The sequence below is a fragment of the Plodia interpunctella genome, chromosome Z (genome assembly GCF_027563975.2).
Source record: "Plodia interpunctella isolate USDA-ARS_2022_Savannah chromosome Z, ilPloInte3.2, whole genome shotgun sequence".
In the NCBI taxonomy this organism is placed as follows: domain Eukaryota; kingdom Metazoa; phylum Arthropoda; class Insecta; order Lepidoptera; family Pyralidae; genus Plodia; species Plodia interpunctella.
In genome coordinates, this window is record NC_071324.2 from 11722444 (window position 1) to 11743657 (window position 21214).

General features: G+C 36.4%; 1 protein-coding gene across 1 annotated transcript in view; it reads left to right on the forward strand.

Annotated features, from left to right (window-relative positions):
- Positions 1-852: 852 nt before the first annotated feature.
- The window catches only part of LanB2 (Laminin B2), a 42824-nt gene continuing 22462 nt past the window's right edge, over positions 853-21214 (forward strand). The window contains exons 1-8 of the mRNA XM_053767696.2: positions 853-1095; positions 13695-13813; positions 14453-14604; positions 14886-15003; positions 15240-15423; positions 16177-16382; positions 17364-17467; positions 20856-21041. Of these exons, the coding sequence (XP_053623671.1) occupies positions 940-1095; positions 13695-13813; positions 14453-14604; positions 14886-15003; positions 15240-15423; positions 16177-16382; positions 17364-17467; positions 20856-21041 (1225 nt within the window). The 5' untranslated portion in view covers positions 853-939. The remainder of the gene's footprint in view (positions 1096-13694; positions 13814-14452; positions 14605-14885; positions 15004-15239; positions 15424-16176; positions 16383-17363; positions 17468-20855; positions 21042-21214) is intronic.

Genomic DNA, 21214 nt, shown 5'->3' on the forward strand with positions numbered 1-21214 from the left:
AATAAAGATTACTTAATTTTATTTATTTAACTCTAATCCTTGCAATAAAATAGTGTATTTATAAAACAAATTGATATCTAAACCGTGAATATATTGTATATTACATATGTTGTACAAAAATATATTACAAATAAAGAAAACCATAGTCACATAGTAATAAAATATTGTTAGTCAGATAGTAATATGCTAAAACAACTACCTGACTGTCACATAGCTGTGTTTTCTACGAAGGGCCGCGCATGGAGTGGCTCGGAAACAAAGGGCGCCTTTTCTGGTTTGTACACAAAAAAGGGCCCGGAGATGAAGCAACCACGCCGGCTGACGAGATGACAAAGAACAAACTAGGCGAAGAAACGATGTGCCAGCCATGACATCAAACAGAGATGCAGAACTAGGGAAATAGCAGCATTTTTAATTTATCATCCGTTTCGATAGTTTTACGAGTTTGAAAATATCACCCCTTACATACTAAATCTAATATGGGTTCTAAATTAATTCACTTGCAATCTAGTACAATTAAATCACATACATAATATGAAGCTATGAAAATAAATTAATTAATGTTTGCGGTAATTAAGAAATATAATTACATAGCTTCAAGCAATAAGGGAATAATAAAATAAATAATCGCGTCGTTGAAAAGAAAATAAGTCATCCATTTGCGGCAAAAACATTTCACTAATAACAATTCGTATTTAGAAAAATGCGTTTCATAATCTCGTCGGAAGTTCTTTGAAATATCGACATTAAAAAAAAAATCAAAGGGTGCTCTTTGACTGGACCGCACACAAGTGCATCCCCCAATGAGGTGATGTACTATGCTTTATATGTGTCCTCGTGGAGACAGCCAGACAGGCGCGGACAGGCTGCGCGTATAATCTTTGCCCCCTCGATGTGAAGCGGCTCCCAGCGTCAGTCGTCTGCCGGCAATCGAGCGCAATGCCGTGGTTCACGCGCGGGCTCAGTATGGCCCAGTTACTAATACTATCCCTACTGACTTTAATACAAACTGTACAAGGACAAGACTATTATCACACCCCCCGTATAGGACCTCAAAAACTTGCCTCGTGTTACGCAAGCGACGGCAGACCTCAGGTAAGCGATACAAAACTTTTTGACTTTCAACGAAGTTCACAAGTATGGCTTGCACGGAACAACTTCTGCGCGCCGCCGGACACTAAAATACTTCCTCGATATTTTATTCGTTTGAAATGCGATTTACAGCTCAACGACCTATTTATCTGTAAGTTTAACGGTTAGTAACTATGTATTTGGCAGTTGAGAGGTTATCAGCTAGTTGTGTAAGTCAGTAAATGAGTCCATTAACTCTTGCTCTGTTGGTATTGTTATCAGAAACAAACGGAACACACTATCGGTATATCCGTTGTCTGATACTTCTATACACTTTGTTCGTCCGCCTCATTGATGTATTTTTCATGTCTCAATTTATTTATGATGTTAAGTTTTAACTTTCGCCTTATTAGTTTAATTATAAAATTAAGAACTTTTTGTTGTTTTTTTTTACGGTATGGACCTCTACAGCGAGACGATATAAATTTGATGTGTTTTTTATGCCTTTGCATATAATTATGTCTTGACTTATAGGTATTATTTTTTTTTTTACAATGTGAATTGCATTTTTTTTATCGTTAAGTTTATTGTAAACTCAATTTCGGCGTGAGCTTTGACGATTGATGTACATAAATAGGTACTGGTACTTCATTGGACAATTTATCATAATTATGACGTCATAAGTTATTTATGCTGCCTACAACTTATTCACACGAATAAATTATGTTTATATAAATAAAATTAAAAAAACTGAGCCAATATGGGAGTCTATACAGGTGTGCCGGTTAGTGTTGTATGTCCTACTACACTAACCGGCAATAAAGTAGAGTTAGTTTTATTTTTATTTGTCTAAAATCGGAATAAAATATGGTTTATAAAAGTGTAAATAAAAAGAATAAAAATAAATATAATATAATAACTATTGCATTAAATTTCTGATGATATGACAAAGCTAATAAGTCACAGATCACAGATATACATCTGAATAGAGAGCGCATCGCCCACATTAAATAGAAGATACCAAAACATAACGATGCGATCCAATCAATGTCAGAATGGAAATAATAAAGCATGATCTAAGTAAGCGTTACTTTGAATATAAAATATAGCTCCTCTTTAAATAAAACAGAATAAAAAACAAATATATAAAAACTAAAAGACAATAAAAGTTTATAAAATGACAAACAGATGCTTACAAGTTCTCTCTCTTTTGTAATTTTATCGTGTATAAAATCTTTACCTCATATTTTTAATAAAGCTTACGAAAATAATTTCTTTACATTAAACTACAAGTAAATAAAAAAGCTAAAATTAAAACTAATTAAAAATAACAACCGAATAAAATAATAAAAGATGGCAATGTAAAATCAACATAAAAATTCGTATAAAAACAAAGAATTTACAAAAATAAAATACGTAATATTATCGATATCGTTTTAAAATCGATCAAGTCAGAGAAAAAAGTTGACATAATAAACAAAATATATTATGTATATTAAATTTAAAAATATATTATTATCACGTTTTATTAAAAGTTACATTTTAACAAATGTTATCTTCTTTTGTATTCATTCATTCCCAATATTTAAATTTTACAAAATTTACACAATATAAATTTCATAACCCTTTGGCGTCATAATATATATATGCGGTACTCTCTTGTACCTATTAGGTACCTGAAATATGTGTGGTTTTAATGAATTTATTAAAATCACATAATTAATTATTTTTATTAAAATGTCAAATAAGCAATATGCGAAGTTTTTGTTTTGATAACTTGCCATTGCGCGAAGTAGGCATATTGCGAGCGGTGGTCATTTTGTAAAGTTGACAGTAGAGACCATGCCACGAATGGAAGGGCGTGGCAAAATGAGGAACTATCAATTGCAGCTGATAGCCCGCTTTATTTGCTGCGACAGTAGCGACACGCCTGAGGGACTTTCATGGCATGGACTTTATACGATGGTCAATGTCTTATCTAGCCGGTATGTATGTCTGTGACGTGATGACGTAACTCAACTACGACTCAAATATCGGCCTGTAGCATTAATTTCTGCGTAATCATTGCTTCGAGCTTCGCTACTACTAATATAATATAAGCACTAAGTTACATATTCTGTCGATCGTCTCGGTTGAAATCTATACTCTTTACTATTATTATAAAGAGGTAAGCGTTTGTGAGTTTGTATGTAACTACCTAATCTCCGAACCGATTTCAAAAAACAACAAGTATACTAACGTCCGAGCGTCGTCTTGGCGTCCACGCTGTGACGTGCTGCGTCTTTTACGTTTCGTGGTACACTTTCTTGGCTTAAACAATAAACGATTTTCTTGGCTAATTAATAATTAAAGCCTAAATTAAAGCCAATAGGCTGTCTAATGGATTAGAGGAGCTAATTGCTTTCGAACGGATCATATTGCTTAGGGCTTAGGCCGTTCAATGAAACGAAACAAACAAATTACTATCCGATTGGATTACACAAAATCAATTTAAATATCAAGTTCTCTTCACTCCACAATAAAAAAAAAAGATTTAAAAAAATTGGTAAAATTTTTTGAGAGTTTTTTTTGTGCCGGCGGCCATGAACAGAGTCGGTTTCAGATTCAACAACCGGCGCTAGTCTAGTATTATTAGGAAAAACGTGATTATAGTTACGGTAATTTTTTTAATAACAAATTTGATTGGATCTTTTGAAAATGTGACAAGTTATACAAGTTTAAGTATTCATATTATCAATGCAAGGGACATAATATAAAATTAGAAGAAAATTCTACTAATAACAAAAAAACTATTTTAAAGTACACACTTAAGTCTTTAAAATAAAGTACATCAAAACTCACTTTATCTTTGATTACCCAACAAAAAACTTATAAACTAATTCCCACATTTGGATGAAACAAGCGATTTCTTTAAATCTGTGCGAAGTTTATTATTGTCAATACGAACGAGCAAATTAATCCTTTATAGCTGAGAGCTGAGCTGAGCTACTGATGACAAAAAGCACTTAGCTAATTAAAGCACTACTTACTATTCTAATGAGAGCCTTGTGGCGCGATGGTTTACGCGCTCGACCTGTGACAATGTGTGCTGTATTTGCTGTCGTTACACTTATCATGTCCTACCACCTTATCCATACTAATATTATAAAGAGGTAAGCGTTTGATAGTTTGAGGCGTGTAATCTCCGAAACTACTGAACCGATTTTAACAATTCCTTCACCATTAGAAAGGTACATAATCTAAGATTGCTATATTTTCTCTCAAAATTCCCACGGGAGCGAAGCCTGGGGCAACATCTGGTCCATTAATAAAGAAAACCGGTGCTCTAACTATGGGGAAATTGAAATGGCTATGATAATGACTTTATACGAAATCAACCCCTTGGTACAGTCAACAGCTCATTAACCTACCGAAAATCATTGCAAAAATCGCCGCTATTACCGCGCCATAGAGGTTTATGCAGGGTAACTTTATGTGCTGTTGATTGTACCACCGTTTTCCCCACAGCAATCGACAATAACGGTGGTGGTGTAATGATTAAAACGCCTGTGGATCGAAAGGTCCCAGGTTCGAATCCTACTCGTGCCACATGAGTTTGTATACCAATCTGACTCATGTATAGTAGTTTTCATCGACCACCACTTGCTTCCGGTGAAGGAAATTATCGTGAGGAAACCTGTTGATTCTTAATAACTTGTGTGTGAAATGGAGAAGACAATGGCAAACCACTCCCAAGAAAGTAGTTGTGTGTGTTTCATTCCACGTAATCACGTAACCACGACCCTCAGCCATGAGGAATACGACTATAAAGAAGAATCGACAATAGTCTGTAGGAAATGGTGATAGTTCTTACACTATGTGAAATTATCATTGATTGTGAATAAAAAACCTTGAATTGTCTACCGAAATAGTGTTTATTGACAGATAATTAAATACTGACTAGTAGCTAATTTATATAGCACATTTATTGGCGATCTCTTGACCTAAATGAAGCTAGATATGCGCTGCCAAAGAATTCCCCCAATAGCAGCGAATTTTACGTATAAATACATATTGCTAGCATTTTTACGTTGTTACAAAAATCTCTTAAAACGTAATCCATGAACATATTCGTTGCTTCTTATTCTTGGACAATATAGGTCATGATATCAAACAAAGATGGCGTAATTACATCATAATCACACTTCCTCTACGTCTCCCATTCTAGATGTAAAAATGTCCGCTACCTGTGCTGGCATTTAAGGCACTTTCAATATTATTTGATTAAATAAAATATATATTTATAGTTTAATAATGAAAGTTAGTAGGATAATAATTGGGAAAATTAAGACATTTTTTTTAATATGATTTGTTTAAAACTAAATAATTGTACAATTATTTTTGGAATCAATCAACTCCAGACATTGTCCTTAAAAAAAAACTCAACATGACATACTCAACTATTTAAAAAAAAATAACATAACAGAACTACATTGCAGGGATCAGAAAAGAGCTTACAAAATTTTAAAAATGCTGTTTGCACAATGCAAGCAGTTTTAAGAAACAAAACACGAGGTAAGCTTCAAAAAGCCCGTCTCGTCACGGTCTGTGCGGCGCGGAGCTTTGAAGCTTTCGCTCTTACACGAATGGAAACTCATGGCCTAACCGATGGACTTTAAAAAATTCAGACGTTTTGTTTCATTCCATTATCAGTTTTGTTATTACTTTAAGAGATATTCGAGTCTGAATTTTAAATCTATATCGCTACGAATTTTTATCCTATAAATTCTATAATCAACTTTAAATAATTCTTTATAACAAATACTGAGTCCGTGATAAATAAATAAATAAATAAATAAATATATTGGGACAAATCACACAGATTGAGCTAGTCCCAAAGTAAGTTCGAGACTGTGTTATGGGATACTAACTCAACGATACTATATTTTATAATAAATACATATATAAATAAACATCCAAGACCCGGGCCAATCAGAAAAAGATCATTTTCCATCATGACCCGACCGGGGATCGAACCCGGGACCTCTCGGTTCAGTGGCAAGAACCTTACCACTGCGCCACCGAGGTTGTCGTGATTTGTGTCGAATATAATATAATTCAACATAAAACTTAGACAAGTAAATAATTTCATAGCTTCTAATTAAAACAACTTAATTATACTTTTTCCAATGTTGGTTCATCTCAAACACGCTGCATTGCAGTGGAGTAGATGTGGAATCGAGAATTACCCGTTCACCCACCAATCCAGTAAACGAACCGGGCTATCAACTTAGTGCTTACTTTCAACAGAATACCATTCAAAAGTCACAATCATCACTTTAGAAGTTGACATTGAAACGCTGGTCAGTAACAATGTTATTGTACATACATCTGCTTCTCCCATATGCGATTCAATTCATTATAGCCCCCTTTAAGCTTAAACAGTGCCAAACTCATTCATTTAATAAAACCGGTAGCATCAAAGGTCCCAGACTGCAGTCGATCGATTCGTCGCGTCAAAACGCCAAAACCATAGCTACAGGCGATATAGTTAGCGGAAACGTCTGGTGCACCATTGAAAAACGAAAAAGTTTTGCAGCGTCGGGCGTGTAGCGTGGCGTCCGTTCCCCTTCTATGTGACTATATGAAGCAATACATACTGATCGCGTCGGCGGCGACAGGGTTTCAAACAGCGCTTACATTTGGAAATAAGTATCTAGGTATATGATAGGGTGAACACTAATTTAGGGTCCTACCCAGGCGGGGTGTCCTAGGTGGGGTTCGTTAATTGCAATATTTTATTCGAGTTTCACGTGTCCATCGAACTAGCAAGCAGTAATTGGCTTTCAGATAGGGAGATATGGGATTTACGTAATGGATGGCAATGCAGTTTTATGGGATCGGATGGCGTATAGGTAAACTTTTTACGAAATAATAAAATAAAGTATTTTTTTGTATATTTGTTTCAAACTTTTTCTACTGTGAAACCTATTCTTCATATATATATATTTCGAAATTAATTTGGACCTAACTGATTGAGATTTCCTTGTTATATTTATTGTTGTCTTTATCGTCGTGTGAGTTCTAAATTTGTAAAGAACTAGCTCTTGCCCGCGGCTTCGCCCGCGTGAATTTATCTGCGAAAGCAAAAGGAAAACGGAATAAAGGAATAGACGATTTTCTTACTTTCACCCTCCGTTAAAGTAATTTGTGGGTTGATTTTTGGAAAACAAAGTAGACTATGTTTAAACGGAGGACTTTAACTACATGCATACTAAATTTCAACAAAATTTGATTGGTCCAGCGGTTAAACCGTGAAAACGGAACAGACAGACATATAGATAGACAGACTTTTGCATTTATAATATCAGTATGGATTCGCTCCCGGAAAATACCTATTTTTGGAATGAATAGTACTTCCTACGAGCTTCGCCTTATGGCTTCGTACACGTTTAATTGGGTTAAAAATACCCAATAAGCTATTTTTAATTCCACCCGTGTACCAAATTTCATAAGGGTATTTGATTTTCTTTTAATTATTTAAAATCTAACTATGAATTTAATAACAAACCTACCTCTCACAACCAATCTCAAGTCAATCATGACGAGTGAATTATATTATGTATATTTCGACTCTGTGGGCCTAGCCAATGAAGTTAGCTATAGAATATGCTATAGATACGATATCGGCGAGGGAGACTGTCGCGCCGCATCGATCCTGGTGCAGTTACACTGGGATCCAGGACCCTAAAATATGTTGTCGAAATAACGAACCACAATTATTTCAAATGGCTTCGCTTTTTAAATTTTTATTTTTTTTCTTTTAGTGACCAGAATCAAGATTAAATAGAATGCAAATAGCATATTTTGTAGCAATATGTTGCCGCAGTGACATATTGTTTTTTTAATTTGCTTGTTGCATGATTGGAAACAGTATTTTGGTTCAATACTACAACCGGACTACCAAAGTGTGCGAGTTAATTTGATACCCAAACTTAACAATGTCTATTTAACTTAGAAACTAATGACATTTTAGTTAATGGGAATATTAGTGTGCTGGCATAGTGAATGATCGGTCTGCTATAGCATTATAAAATATGACATGAATGTCATGTACTGTGCAACATGGCACCTATTGATTTGCCTACAGCAGGTACACTAGCGTAGCCATATACTACAAAAAAAAACAATGTGAAAGTCACTACTCTCTTTATAGATTTTATATAATGTTACATTTTTAAATAAGTATAAAAAATATGATAATTTTGAGCTTCAAGTAAAGATCGTTTGCCCATTATATTTTCCGCTGTGCCTTCTCGTCTATATTGTGAATGGGAATCAAATTATGCTTTATTAGTGTGTTCATCTATTTCGAATTAAAAAGATGTCTAACCCTGACGACTCCCGATGGCAATGCTAGCACAATCATTGTCGTCTGCACTACATAATACTTTTCATAATACAGTGCATTGAATTAATTGTCAAGTTTATTTGTTAGACAAATAAAAAATACCCCGTCTTTCAATATTAATTTCGCTACAACTTTTGAATAGCTGAATCGATTTTCATGAAACGTGACTAAGAACACTCGGGATAAAATTATCTGTGACCCAAAAAAAAAAAAACCTAAACGAAAATCGGTTCATCCGTTTGGGAGCTACGATAACACTGACACATACATAGATATACAGACAGACACGTTAAACTTATAACATCCCTCTTTTTGCGTCGGTGGTTACAAATGGAAGTGGGTATATTAACCTTGTTCCGCGTAATCTCTGGAGGTTTCGAAAAATCTGCTTTTGTTCTATCTAAAAAGGAACGTGTAGGAGAGTGAAAAATGTAAAAAAAGATTTTTTCCAAATGCTTAATGAAATATTAAGACGACGCCTACACGACACGCACCCACACGAATACGTGGACATTTTTATTGTAATAAAATATATAATTTGCAATTAACATGAATACAACACAGAAATCGGTAATAAATTGCCAAAATATTGATGTGCTCATTAAATATTTATTTTTGTGTGTGTGATTCCGCCATAGAATAGGACCACTCTATATCCTGCCGTGGATATCGTACTAGGCTACTGATTAGCAACCATAGCATTCCCAAGGGGGGCCCACGTAGGTGGCCGGTTGTAAAACCACGTCCGAATCTTCAAAATTTTAAGATTTTTTTTTACAATGACCCCGCCGGCTTCGCGACTTCACAATCCCGAACGGTACAGGAAACATGCAGAGATGAAAGTAAACGTAACTTTTACGTTTCCTGAGCATTCCTCTGGCGAATTTCAGAGATAATACATCTCTCTCGTTGTCGTTACGTGGAATGAAACACACACAAGAACTTTGTTGGAGTGGTTTGCCATTGCCTTCTCCATTTTATATACGAGTTAATAATCAACCAGTGCGCAGGTTTCCTCACGAGGATTTCCTTTACTGGAAGCAAGTGGTGGTCGATAAAAATTACCATACACGAGTTAAATTGGTATAAAAACTCATGTGGCACGAATAGGATAGGAACGAACTTGGGACCTTTCGATCCACAGGCGTCTTAACCATTACACTACCATCACTTCAAAGTAAAATGGCTCTATACTTTCATACACTTTTTAAAGTTCTTGCTAAGTATATTGTTTATATTGTGTGACTTGTCCTAATATATTTATTTATATTAAAATTTATTCTGAATTTACCCTAGCAGTTTACTAGTGCAAGCGTGACAGACAGACTGACGCGCCATTATGACAATGACAAGCACACTGCAATGTGATTGGTTCGCTGCATCTCACTTCGAATCGATTCGATGGTGAGAAATAAATGCTAACACGCAGTAAGCCCTCAGAAATATGAACGCGGCCTATGGTCTAACTGATTGTGGACCATCTTACTTCTGAGAACAGTTAGTTAAGTTTATACGAAACCACAACACAACCCCGATTTCATCCGATAAGATGGCTCAAACACATTCCCTGGAAGCTGAGTCATACAGTAGCGACCATAGAAATAAAAAAAATTAAGGCGCGTAGAGGAATTCAAAGAAATTCAATAATTGATATAATATTTTCAATACGATTCTTGTAAATGGGTATGATAATAATTTGTCACGGAGTCACGTCTAAGGGTGGGTTGCACCGTTGCAACTTTGACGTTCACTTTAATTTGTGCAGAAAAACGCAAAAGTATGCCAATCTGTCTAAATGTCAGCGGCGCGCCCGTTAAAATCAACGTCAATCTTGACGGTGCAACTCACATTTTTTGCTTGCAGGTTTTACATATTGTACCGCAGTACGGTATGCAAAACAAGTAACGAAAATATCACGACATTCGTATCGGCTGTGACACTGCTAACCGTACTGAATGGGACGTAGGAGGAAGAGGTAAACAGGAAGAGTTTTCATTAATTTGGGTGTGTTCTCTCAGATTGGTGCCCACACGCGGGACCGCGTAATAATAAACGTTGAAACCAAAATTCGACCGTAATTTTAAGACTGGCCGCCATTACGACACCAACCTCTTTGGGAATGCGATTGTTGTCTATTAAATCTCAAGTTGTGTTTTCCTTTAATCGCGGTAATATGGCTGTGTTATATGGTTTTTTGCATCAGAACTAAAGATTTTTCATTTCAAATAATATTAATTGCATTTCTATTCGGCTTATTGATCTGAATTCTTGGATGGTTGCGCGATATCAAAGTAACAATGCACGATTGCGTTATAAAACTAACGTGCAGTAACATATACTTAAGTCACAGATTAAATAATACCCCAGTACTTAAGTTGTCGAAAGCTTTTCATGAAAATAAGACGAGATAACTACAGAAGTTTTATGAAAATTTAAGAATTATTAGTCTTAATCGGCTTAATTGTTTGTATTGTATCTCCATTAATCGATAACACGGGATTAAATACTTATCTGAACCATTTAATTGGCTAAACAGCCAATTACAAATTTACTTACCTTAATTTGTAATTGGCTGTTTAGCCAATTAATTTTAATAATCAAACACGATAATTTCGTGTCACTTCAATTCATCATTTTTTATTCATTTGCGCGATTTGCTATTTTTAACCCCCGACGCAAAAATATATAAGTCATAAGTTTGACCAGTAAGTGTGTCTGTCTGCGTACGTGGCACCCTAGGTCAACAACGGGTGAACCGATTTGAACGCGGTATTATTTATTGGATAGCTAATTAATATGCTTGGCTCTTAGATATGTTTGATCTCAAAATCGGTATAGCCGTTCAAAAGTTGTTGCAAGGTGAATATTGTAAAGTCGGGGTCTTTTTTAACAAATTAACTTGTTTTGTTCAGATTAAAGTGTATTAGGAGTGCCCGTGGATAGTATGTAGTTCGGAGTACCTACTAATTCCATGGGAATGCTGTATATAACTCTCAAATTGTGACGTCACAGAATGTCAATGACATACAAGCTCCAAATACATATATTTCTGATTTGGCATTATAGAATAATGTATCTGATTTGACTAGTTGGAAAACAAATAATGTTTACAAATAAGTAAGGTACCTAAATACGATAAATTTTTAAAAGGTGGTACATACTTCAGGAGCAACATTCGCGCTTCGTATACGCTTGTCAAAAAATTACATTCATTACATCATTAATCTATGACCTCGATGCGGTGTTAGTATTGCCGGTTCCACACTATCGCCGTACTCAGTCAGATGCCAACTTTAGTCTCCCTTTCTCTTTCTCTCTCTCTCTCTCTCTCTCAGCAGCCATTGGCATGCGTATCATCTTTGACAACATCAAAACACTTAAGTGTTTTGTTTTATGCCAGTCGTTCAATAGAAAGTCCACAGTTGTGTCAAAATAAAAATCAAATCAAATCAAATCATTTATTCAGAAATTAGGCCTTCACAGGCAGTTTTTCACGTCATATTCTAAATTAAATGATGTTTACCAAAGCTACAAACTACTAGCATTTCAATAAATGCCGAAAGATACTCATTCAAACAGTGTTGGTCCATATTATGCTAGAAGGGCTTACCATTTTTTAAATTTATGTATAATTTTTTATCAGTACAATAACAATGAAAGTACACAATAAAGTACATGGTCAAAAGGTACTGAAACATATTATGATTGTGATCAAGTGCTGATGAAAGGAAAAAAATATATATATGTATAATTAACCAAACAAAAATAAAACTTTTAATAAAAGATCGAGCTGACTAGTTCCCCCCCGGCAGCACCCGTTCACGAGTTGACGCGTGAGTCAGCCATCGCGAAGCTCAACCACAATAGAGGGAACCTCCCGACCCGATCCACGACGCCGCCACCATATGTTACTTTCAGACACTTGAAGATCACAAATCACGTATATGTTTTACAAGTAAATGTGTCGCAATTGCAAATAGTATCTGCTAAGATCAATTCTGCTTTAGTATTCTGAATCTTTTATGGCATTAGTTGGCCGCTCCCACTTGTAAATGACTAGCGAAACGACTTTCGACATATATGTGGCATTCGAGATTCAACCTTCCGTCCAATGGACAGCGTCCAAAATGCGATAGAAAAACATTTGCGATAAAAAATCGCTGCCGTGTGAACAAATCGCTGTAGGAATATACAATACCAACTGCATACTCTCATTATACCCAATTTCAATGTGAACGTTACAGCAGTCTACGAAACAAAATGTTCATATATTACAAGCTTCGCCCCAGTCGCGTCTATCCTGTATGAACGCGACATACTCGAAAACTACCGGACGGAATTTTTGTACGGTTTTTACATAAAGATAGTGTGTTTCCTGAGGAAGGTTTAGGCGTATATTTTGTTATGATTTTACCCGAACAAAGCCGGGACGGGTTGCTAGATTATTATAAATGAGCATAATACGATATTTTGTAAAACGTCACAATGTTTAGATAATTTAATTGGACATGATATCACGGCATACGGAAGGCGGTTTCGTGCGCCAGCGCACAGATGGTGGTGTTCACAAATAGTGCGCTATTTTTAGAACGCAGGACGTTCACACTGATGCGCGTGCGCGTGCGACAAAACGCACTGCGATTTCGTAGCTTAAAGCAATAACATCCTATAAAACCGATTGAGTAAGAGTGGTTCTTTTGCAAGTTTCCAAAAATTTATATCTCAAAAACGGAATCCTTATCAAAACACTCACGTGTGTCTGTCTGTTCGACCTTCACTCCTACTTTTCTCAGAAATTATTGAAATAATTGATTATAAAATAGCATAAATACATATAAATACCACTGGGTTCAATTGTTGTCTAACCATTTTGACCAAAATATAGACACATCATTGTTTTTTGAAATTGAAACATTGAATTGAGCAAAAACATTTGTCATATACAAATGTTTTTGCTCAATTCAATTGAAAAATTACGCGAAAAAAAATTTTTTTTTTGACAAAATTTCAAAACAAAATGAAATAGGTATTGATGTAAAAAGTTATAAATTTGAAATTTTTATATAAGTGCAATATATTTTGCGATATATTTTAAAATATTCTAATTTACGAGTACTATAATAGAGTGTAAAAATTCTAGATTCTGTAGCGTTCTGTAACGTATATAAATATAACATACTAGTTAAGTACTAACTACAATTATACTTATATTTACTTGTTTTTCCTTCACTAGCGATGCATCCCGGAGTTCGAGAACGCTGCTTTCATGGTACAAATGGAAGCAACCAACACCTGTGGTGAAAACGGTCCCAAGATGTACTGCATTCAAACTTCGGCTGGAACTTCGACCAGGTACGTGGATAGATGTATTTGACGGAAATAACATACTTATTCATATATGGACAGACGGACTGACGGACAGACGGACAGGCGGCCAGGCGGACAGACAGACAGGCGGACAGACAGACAGCCGGACAGGAGGATAGGTGAACAATTGGATAGACTGCGACGTATTTTGAGGTTTACGAAACTCTAAAAATGACTTTGATTGTTTAATTATGATGTATATTTACCGCTTTATCACATCGCATATATTTGACCTCGGTGGCGCAGAGCTTGCCTCTGAACCGAGAGGTACCGGGTTCGATCCCCGGTCGGGTCATGACGGAAAATGATCTTTTTCTGATTGGCCCGGGTCTTGGATGTTTAACTATATATGTATATGTTATAAAATAGTTATAGATATTAGTATCCCATTACACAAGTCTAGAACTTACTTTGGGGCTTGCTCAATCTATGTGATTTGACCTAATATATTTATTTATTTATTATTACAATATAGGACTCGCACCACAATGGAAAACAATAAAGTTTCAATTAACAATAATTTAGGTTTGAATAATTCGAAACTTTAAAAAATCCTATAAAAAAGGAAATAATAACCTTGTGTTGCCAACAACAACATCAATTGATCTTTTCAAATGCATTCAGGTCGTGCGATTACTGCCAGCCGGGCCAATTCTCCAGCTACTTCCTCACTGACCTTCACCACGAGCAGAACAATCAGACCTGGTGGCAGTCGGAGACCATGATGGAGAACCGACAACACCACCCGTACCGGGTGAACCTCACACTGCACCTGGGCAAGTTTATACATTAAGCCACAAATACACTAGCGAATGTCACTATCTGACTATAGCGCAAATTTTAGACACAAATTTTATACTTTACTAGACCGAAGCCGGGGCCGGCGCCCCGGCTTCGGTCTGGTAAAATCAGAATAAAAAAGTAGCCTATGTCACTCCTGAAGTTTTGTCTATCTCTGTGCCAAATTTTATCAAATTCGGCCCAGTTGGTTGAGTTTATCTATTACAAACAAAAATACAAATATTTTCCTTTTATAATATTAATATTCTGTATACAGGAAAGGCGTATGATGTGACGTACGTAAAGGTGGTGTTCTACTCTCCGCGACCCCATAGTTTCGCCATATACAAGAAAACCAGCGAAGACAGAGATTGGGAACCCTTCCAATATTTCAGGTAACCTTGAAGGTTAAACGGTTGAAGCAGTGAAGTTCGAACCCCGGTCAGATCTAGATGGAAAATGATCTTTTTCAAATTGACCTAGTATTGAATATTTATCAAATTATGTATGGTTATAAAATATAGTATCGTTGAGTTAGTATAATAATTCAAGTCTCGAACTTTGGGGCTAGCTATTTATTATACAATCTGTGTGATTGTCCACGTATATATTTCTTGTACTTCCAAATCAGCGCCTCCTGCCGTGACACCTACGGCGTGAACGAGCAGAAGTCCGCGGAAATAAACGACGAAACCCGAGCGCTGTGCACTAGCGAGTACTCTGACATCTCGCCCTTGTCAGGGGGTAACGTGCTATTCTCCACGCTGGAGGGCCGGCCCTCAGCGTACACCTTCGACAGCAGCCCAGAGTTACAGGTACCTATTGATAAAGTATACTTGTACCGAAATCGAGAACGAATTATTTCCTTCAAGTTTCACTTGTTTTGTATACCGTCGTTGTGATTCTTATATTTTGTCCTTAACAGACGCGTTTCGACGTAACGTGAAAATTTCATATGTATGGACATCGCATTGCATCGATGACAATAATTCTCTATTAATCTGTCTAGATATCATGTTTCCACAACAATTATCTTCTACATCTAATTCTTAACAAAAGCTTCTTCCAACGTTCTCCACTTCTGATAGTCTTTAGAGATCGATATCCAATCCCATCCTGTGTTCCTGATAAAGTTGTCTTTCCATCTCAAAGGATCACCTTGCTGCCTCGTGTCAGCACATGATCTCCACCCCCGCAGTTGCTCTCTTTCCATTCGAACAACGTGTCTTGTATTTTCACTTCTCACCAACGAATCGATTCGAAATGTGACGCAGCGGACCAATGACATTGAAGTGTGGTTGTCGTTGCGTCACAATGTCGCAATGTGATTGGCTCGCTGTGTCTCATTTTTGAATCGATTCGATTATGAGAAGTGAAATGCTAACCCGCACTAATCCCTTCGTTCATTTCTATTCTCTATCTAATACAGAAGCAACAAAAACTATGTTCGGCTTACAACGATATTTATTACGTATTCATCATTAGTTCTATTGTCGATGCCCAAACCATAGCCATAGTTATCAATCTCAATTCGTAGCGGGTCTTCAAATACTGACCTTTCAATCCAGGAATGGGTAACGGCGACAGACCTGCGCATTTCCCTGGAGCGTCTGAACACCTTCGGAGACGAGATCTTCGATGATGCCCAAGTCTTGCAATCCTACTGGTATGCCATCGCGGACATCAACGTGGGTGGTAGATGCAAGTGCAACGGACACGCCTCTGTCTGCGACACCCGTGAGTTGCCTGATGGCACCAGGAGTAGATCTTGCAGGTGAGACAATAGTTTCCATTTGAAAAACAAACTGGCCAGTGATAATTATTGTTGTTGTTTTTTTTTTTTTTTAATTTTCTTTTTTATGTTTTTTATGTTGTTGATTTGTAAAAATAATGATATCTCGGATTAATAAAGTACGGAATTGAAGGAATTTGATGATCCTCGGGCGGCAGCTGCTGTATATTACTTGTATTTTACCAATTTGTTTGTTTTCAGTTTTGCTATTTATAGCTTTCTCATTATTTCAGATGTTATTAAAAAAAAAAAATTAAGACTTATATTTTCCTCCTCATTTGTTTACGCTTATCAAGTGGTTCGATGGAATAGTAGATGTTTTTAGACGTGACCTCTGTTCAATTGTTTTGAAAGGCGATTGTATTGTATATATACATTAAATGAGATCCTACATCAGATATATTGTTATATTTTATATAATAAAAAGTAACTGTCAAAACATTTGAGCCAATTAAAAAGGTTTCTCGACCCACACACTGGAAAATATAGAAATTGTTATGAATTGTTTGTGCCATATTTTTCTTATTGTTTTCCTCATTGCGTGTTGTGCCGCCTTGTAATCCATATCCTCCAGTGGATGACGTACGAGGGAAGGTGACGAGGGGACACTTGGCCAAGGCAGCGATTAAGCAATAATAGTATTTTTAAGGGTTGACGTCAGGCAGGCTGCCGCTTGTAAAATTACAGCCTGATCTTAAATTTTGTAAAGGTTATATTTAAACTGACCTCGTTGGGTCACAGCCACAGCCCACCAGAAACACGAGGAGATGAGAGATTTGGTTTTTGTGAATATTGAAAAGTGCCTATCGCTTTCTTAAAAAGTGCAACGGCAACGCGTATCGGGTTCATGGGCTACGGTGTTTGCTTACCATCAGGCGATTTGCATGTTCGTATGCCCACTATGGTATAAAATAAAAATATTAGCATTCTAAAGTGGTTCTTGATAAATTGTTTGGTGTACAGGTGTGAACACAACACAGCCGGCAGAGAATGTGGGAAATGTTTGGACTTCTACAACGACGCACCGTGGGGCCGCGCGTCGTCCACTAACGTACACGAGTGCAAAGGTACGGTGCAAATTATAATTTCATGAGCACAGCGACATTTTTTTCTGGTATCTCGAAGTACCTAAAAGCATACCGTTGTTGAATAAACTTAAAAAAAAATGTAACTCATTCTCATTCTAATTTGAGTAAGTTTTTTTTTTTTTACTTTTCATTGTTTTCACTCATTGATCTTTTTATATTTAGATGCCGGTTACACATTATCGCGTTATAGTCCGCCAAAAATGTACGCGATGCGTTGCTGATTTTTCATTACGATAAATAAATGTTTTCATAGAAAATTACGCAATGTTCTAGCATTCGTGTCGCGTCGTTATATGTCTGAGGTCGTCGATAGTATGTAGCGGGCTCATGAATTCAGTAAATACTTCGTACAACCGGAGTACCTACTAATTCCATGAGCGGGCACGATCAAACTTCATTTTTAGAACATTGAACAGATAAGACTGTCGAACGGTAGATATAAGTACATTTTAAAGCTGGCTCGAAAATGTTCGCGGAACTTTGACGGATTTGTCATAAATTGCTGGTTTTTCATTGCGGTAAATAAAAGCGCAATGTTTGTGTATTCGCGCCGGCATCTGTCCGAGTTCGGCGATAGAGTGTGGCCGGTATTACAGTGGTCTACAAAACTGTTACTACTAATTACAATGCAATAAAACATATCATTTTTAGATCTGGTTTCTGTGTGCAGGTTTGCACACGATGTTTTTCTTCACCGGAAGCAAGTGGTGGTCTATGAAAACTATTATAGGTACATGAGTCAGAAAAATTTTAGAATTTTTGGGGAAATAGAAATTTTCCCCAAAATTTTTCGGTCGTTTTATGCAACTTTACGCGGTGGCGGTGTAATGGTTAAGACGCCTGCCTGTGGATCGAAAGGTCTCAGGTTCGAATCGTACTCGTGCCACATGAGTTTGTATAATCTGACTCATGTATAGTAGTTTTCATAGACCACCACTTGCTTCCGGTGAAGGAAAACATCGTGAGGAAATCTGCACACTGGTTAATTATTATTAACTTGAGTGTGAAATTGAGAAGGCAATGGCAAACCACTCCATTAATAATGCCAAGAAAGTTGTTGTGTGTGTTTCATTCCATGTAATGACCACCACCCTCAGCCATGAGGAATACGACTATGAAGAAGAAGTAAGACGTGTTCTAAGGTCGACCCTATGCTTTTGAAATCATAGTATTTTAAGTAAAAATGTACTTACAGCTGATGCGATTCAAGCAAAGCGAATGACTACTGAATGAATGAATGAAATAAACACCTCAACACAAGTAGATAAGAATCATATCATACAAGTGTGTGTAAGTAGAGTTGTCAAAAATGATGTAACACTGCGATTCAACTGTTTGACATAAGGTTAAACGTAAAGTTCATACGTTCTTACACTGGGGTGTCCACAGTTTACAGAATCATTTCCATCGAAAGCACGTTTCGCCGAACATTTTTTTGAAGTGAAAACTTCTTTAGCGGCGTTGTGCACTTTTTGTAATGGGTAAAAAATGTTAAACTCGCGTCAGCACACGTGATCTTGATCGAAAATTCGTAAGATGTCATAACGTTAATATTCAAGTTTTCACTACTGCCGGCACTCCCGGAGTGCAACCCGGCTTTATATATTTCAAGTTAATCACTTAAACTTTATTATCATGATCTTACGTAACCCAATTACGTATGTCAAGCAGAACTGAATTTACCGATTATTTAAATTCAAGCTTATTTAGATTTAGAGAAACAAAATTAAATTTTCCGACGAAACGTGCTTGTGATAAAGATTTTTGATTCCGTGAACTGTGGACACCCTTCTTAATGTTGTGAACAATAGGTTTTTTATGGAAATATGTGGGAGCATCCTGAACGTGGGCGTGTATGAATTAGGATGTATCATTCATAATAACCCACTTGAGTATGTTTGTTATTTCTTCACGCTAAAACGGGTGGGCCAATTTTTGAGAAATTTGTTATTGAGGTAGCTGATACCTTGGATTAATATATAGGGTACTTTGATCCTGAAAGCGATTCCCGAAGGGTTTGGTCGAAAATTCTGATAGTCAACGTATATAAAACGTTATAAAGTAGATGGCGCTAGTGTGCATTAAAACCTAAGTATTTTTAAAAAGAAAACAATAGCAAGTTGCAGCTCTAGTATCTTAATAAAATTATTTCTAATGATGTATCAACTCATTCATTAGTTGGGTATTCTTCTTATCTAATTACACCAAAATCAAAAGTTAGAATGGTACCTACATATTAAACAAGGTCAATAGATAAAATTAGACAATTATCTCATGCGGGCTCCACATTATCCGCGAATAGTTCGCCAAACTTCAGATTCGGCATACATTACTGGTTTTTCATTGCGGCAAACAAAATCACTCATACATACTACGTTTGTACGTACAATGTGCATGCATTCGCCATGCATGGCTCAACGGCGGTAATGAACTGAGGTCTTTAACTACATGCACACCAAATTTCACCAAAATCGGTCCAGTGGTTTAGACGTGAAAGTGAAACTGACATACAGACTTTACTATTTATTTATTTTTAATTTATTAATATTAGTAAGCTAAACCCCGAAGTAACATAAATAGGTTAAAAGTATCGATAAATGTCGTTTAGATGCTAACAACACAAAAATACAATTGGCTTTTTATTCGTAAAGGTTTAGGGGATAATGATTGCAATAATACCCACGCGTAACTTTTGAAATGTCAAAGCGTAGGTACTATTGTTGACTGGTTTCAGAACATAAATGTTTTGGTATTGTTAATTTACCTTTTTTTTATTTCCCGTGTTTTATGAAATAAAATTTATTGATTTTGTTGATACTTTAACAATTTGTACTCTCCATGTTAACACTGTTATGTCCTGCTATGTTAAACCTCACACTCAACATTAAAAATACCTACGTATGTGTAATGTTTTCACATTATACGTAGGTATGCCTATTTTGTTGGCTGGGGAATTTATTGTCACACACTATCGGTGTGAAGCTGTGTGCAAGTGTGAAGGTAAGACGTTTTTTTCAGTTTTAGTTCGTTTGATAATAATTTATCTAATTTTTTTTACCTTCCAATCACACGTCCCACTGCTGGACGAAGCTGTCATTTGTTTCTTTAATTCAATTCAATTTATTTTTTTAAATCTTGAATCAATTCAATAATGATGTAATGTATGACCGCGAATTTCGTATTCTGTTAATAAAAGAAATATTTACCTTCATTCTCACACCAAGAGATGAATTTCTGTTACTGGAACTCCACCAGGGCTTTGCTAAAAAAATTCTAAATAAAAAAAATGCCAGCTCTGCGAAATCCTGTCCTACCGAGCTGACAGCTCGGTAATGCAGCTTGGTTACACCTGAGCTATTGTCAACAGCTTGCAACTGCAACGGCTTCTCCGATAAGTGCTACTTCGACCAGGAGTTGTATGAGCAGTCAGGTCACGGAGGACATTGCATTGACTGCGCTGAGAACAGAGACGGGCCCAATTGTGAGCGGTGCCGCGAGAACTACTATCAAGGAGAGAGGGAGATTTGCTTGCCGTGTAACTGCGATACTGTTGGTAAGAGTCGACCTTTCATCTCTTTGTAGAACTAGTGGTTTGAGTGCACCAAAAAAAGTATGAATTGGGTTGAGTGAAATGGAGTTAAATTGAAGGAGTCGACATACTGTGCCAACTCCGTATGAGTGGGGAAAAGCTCAAGAAGGATATAACTGGCAGCATCAGGTTATCTG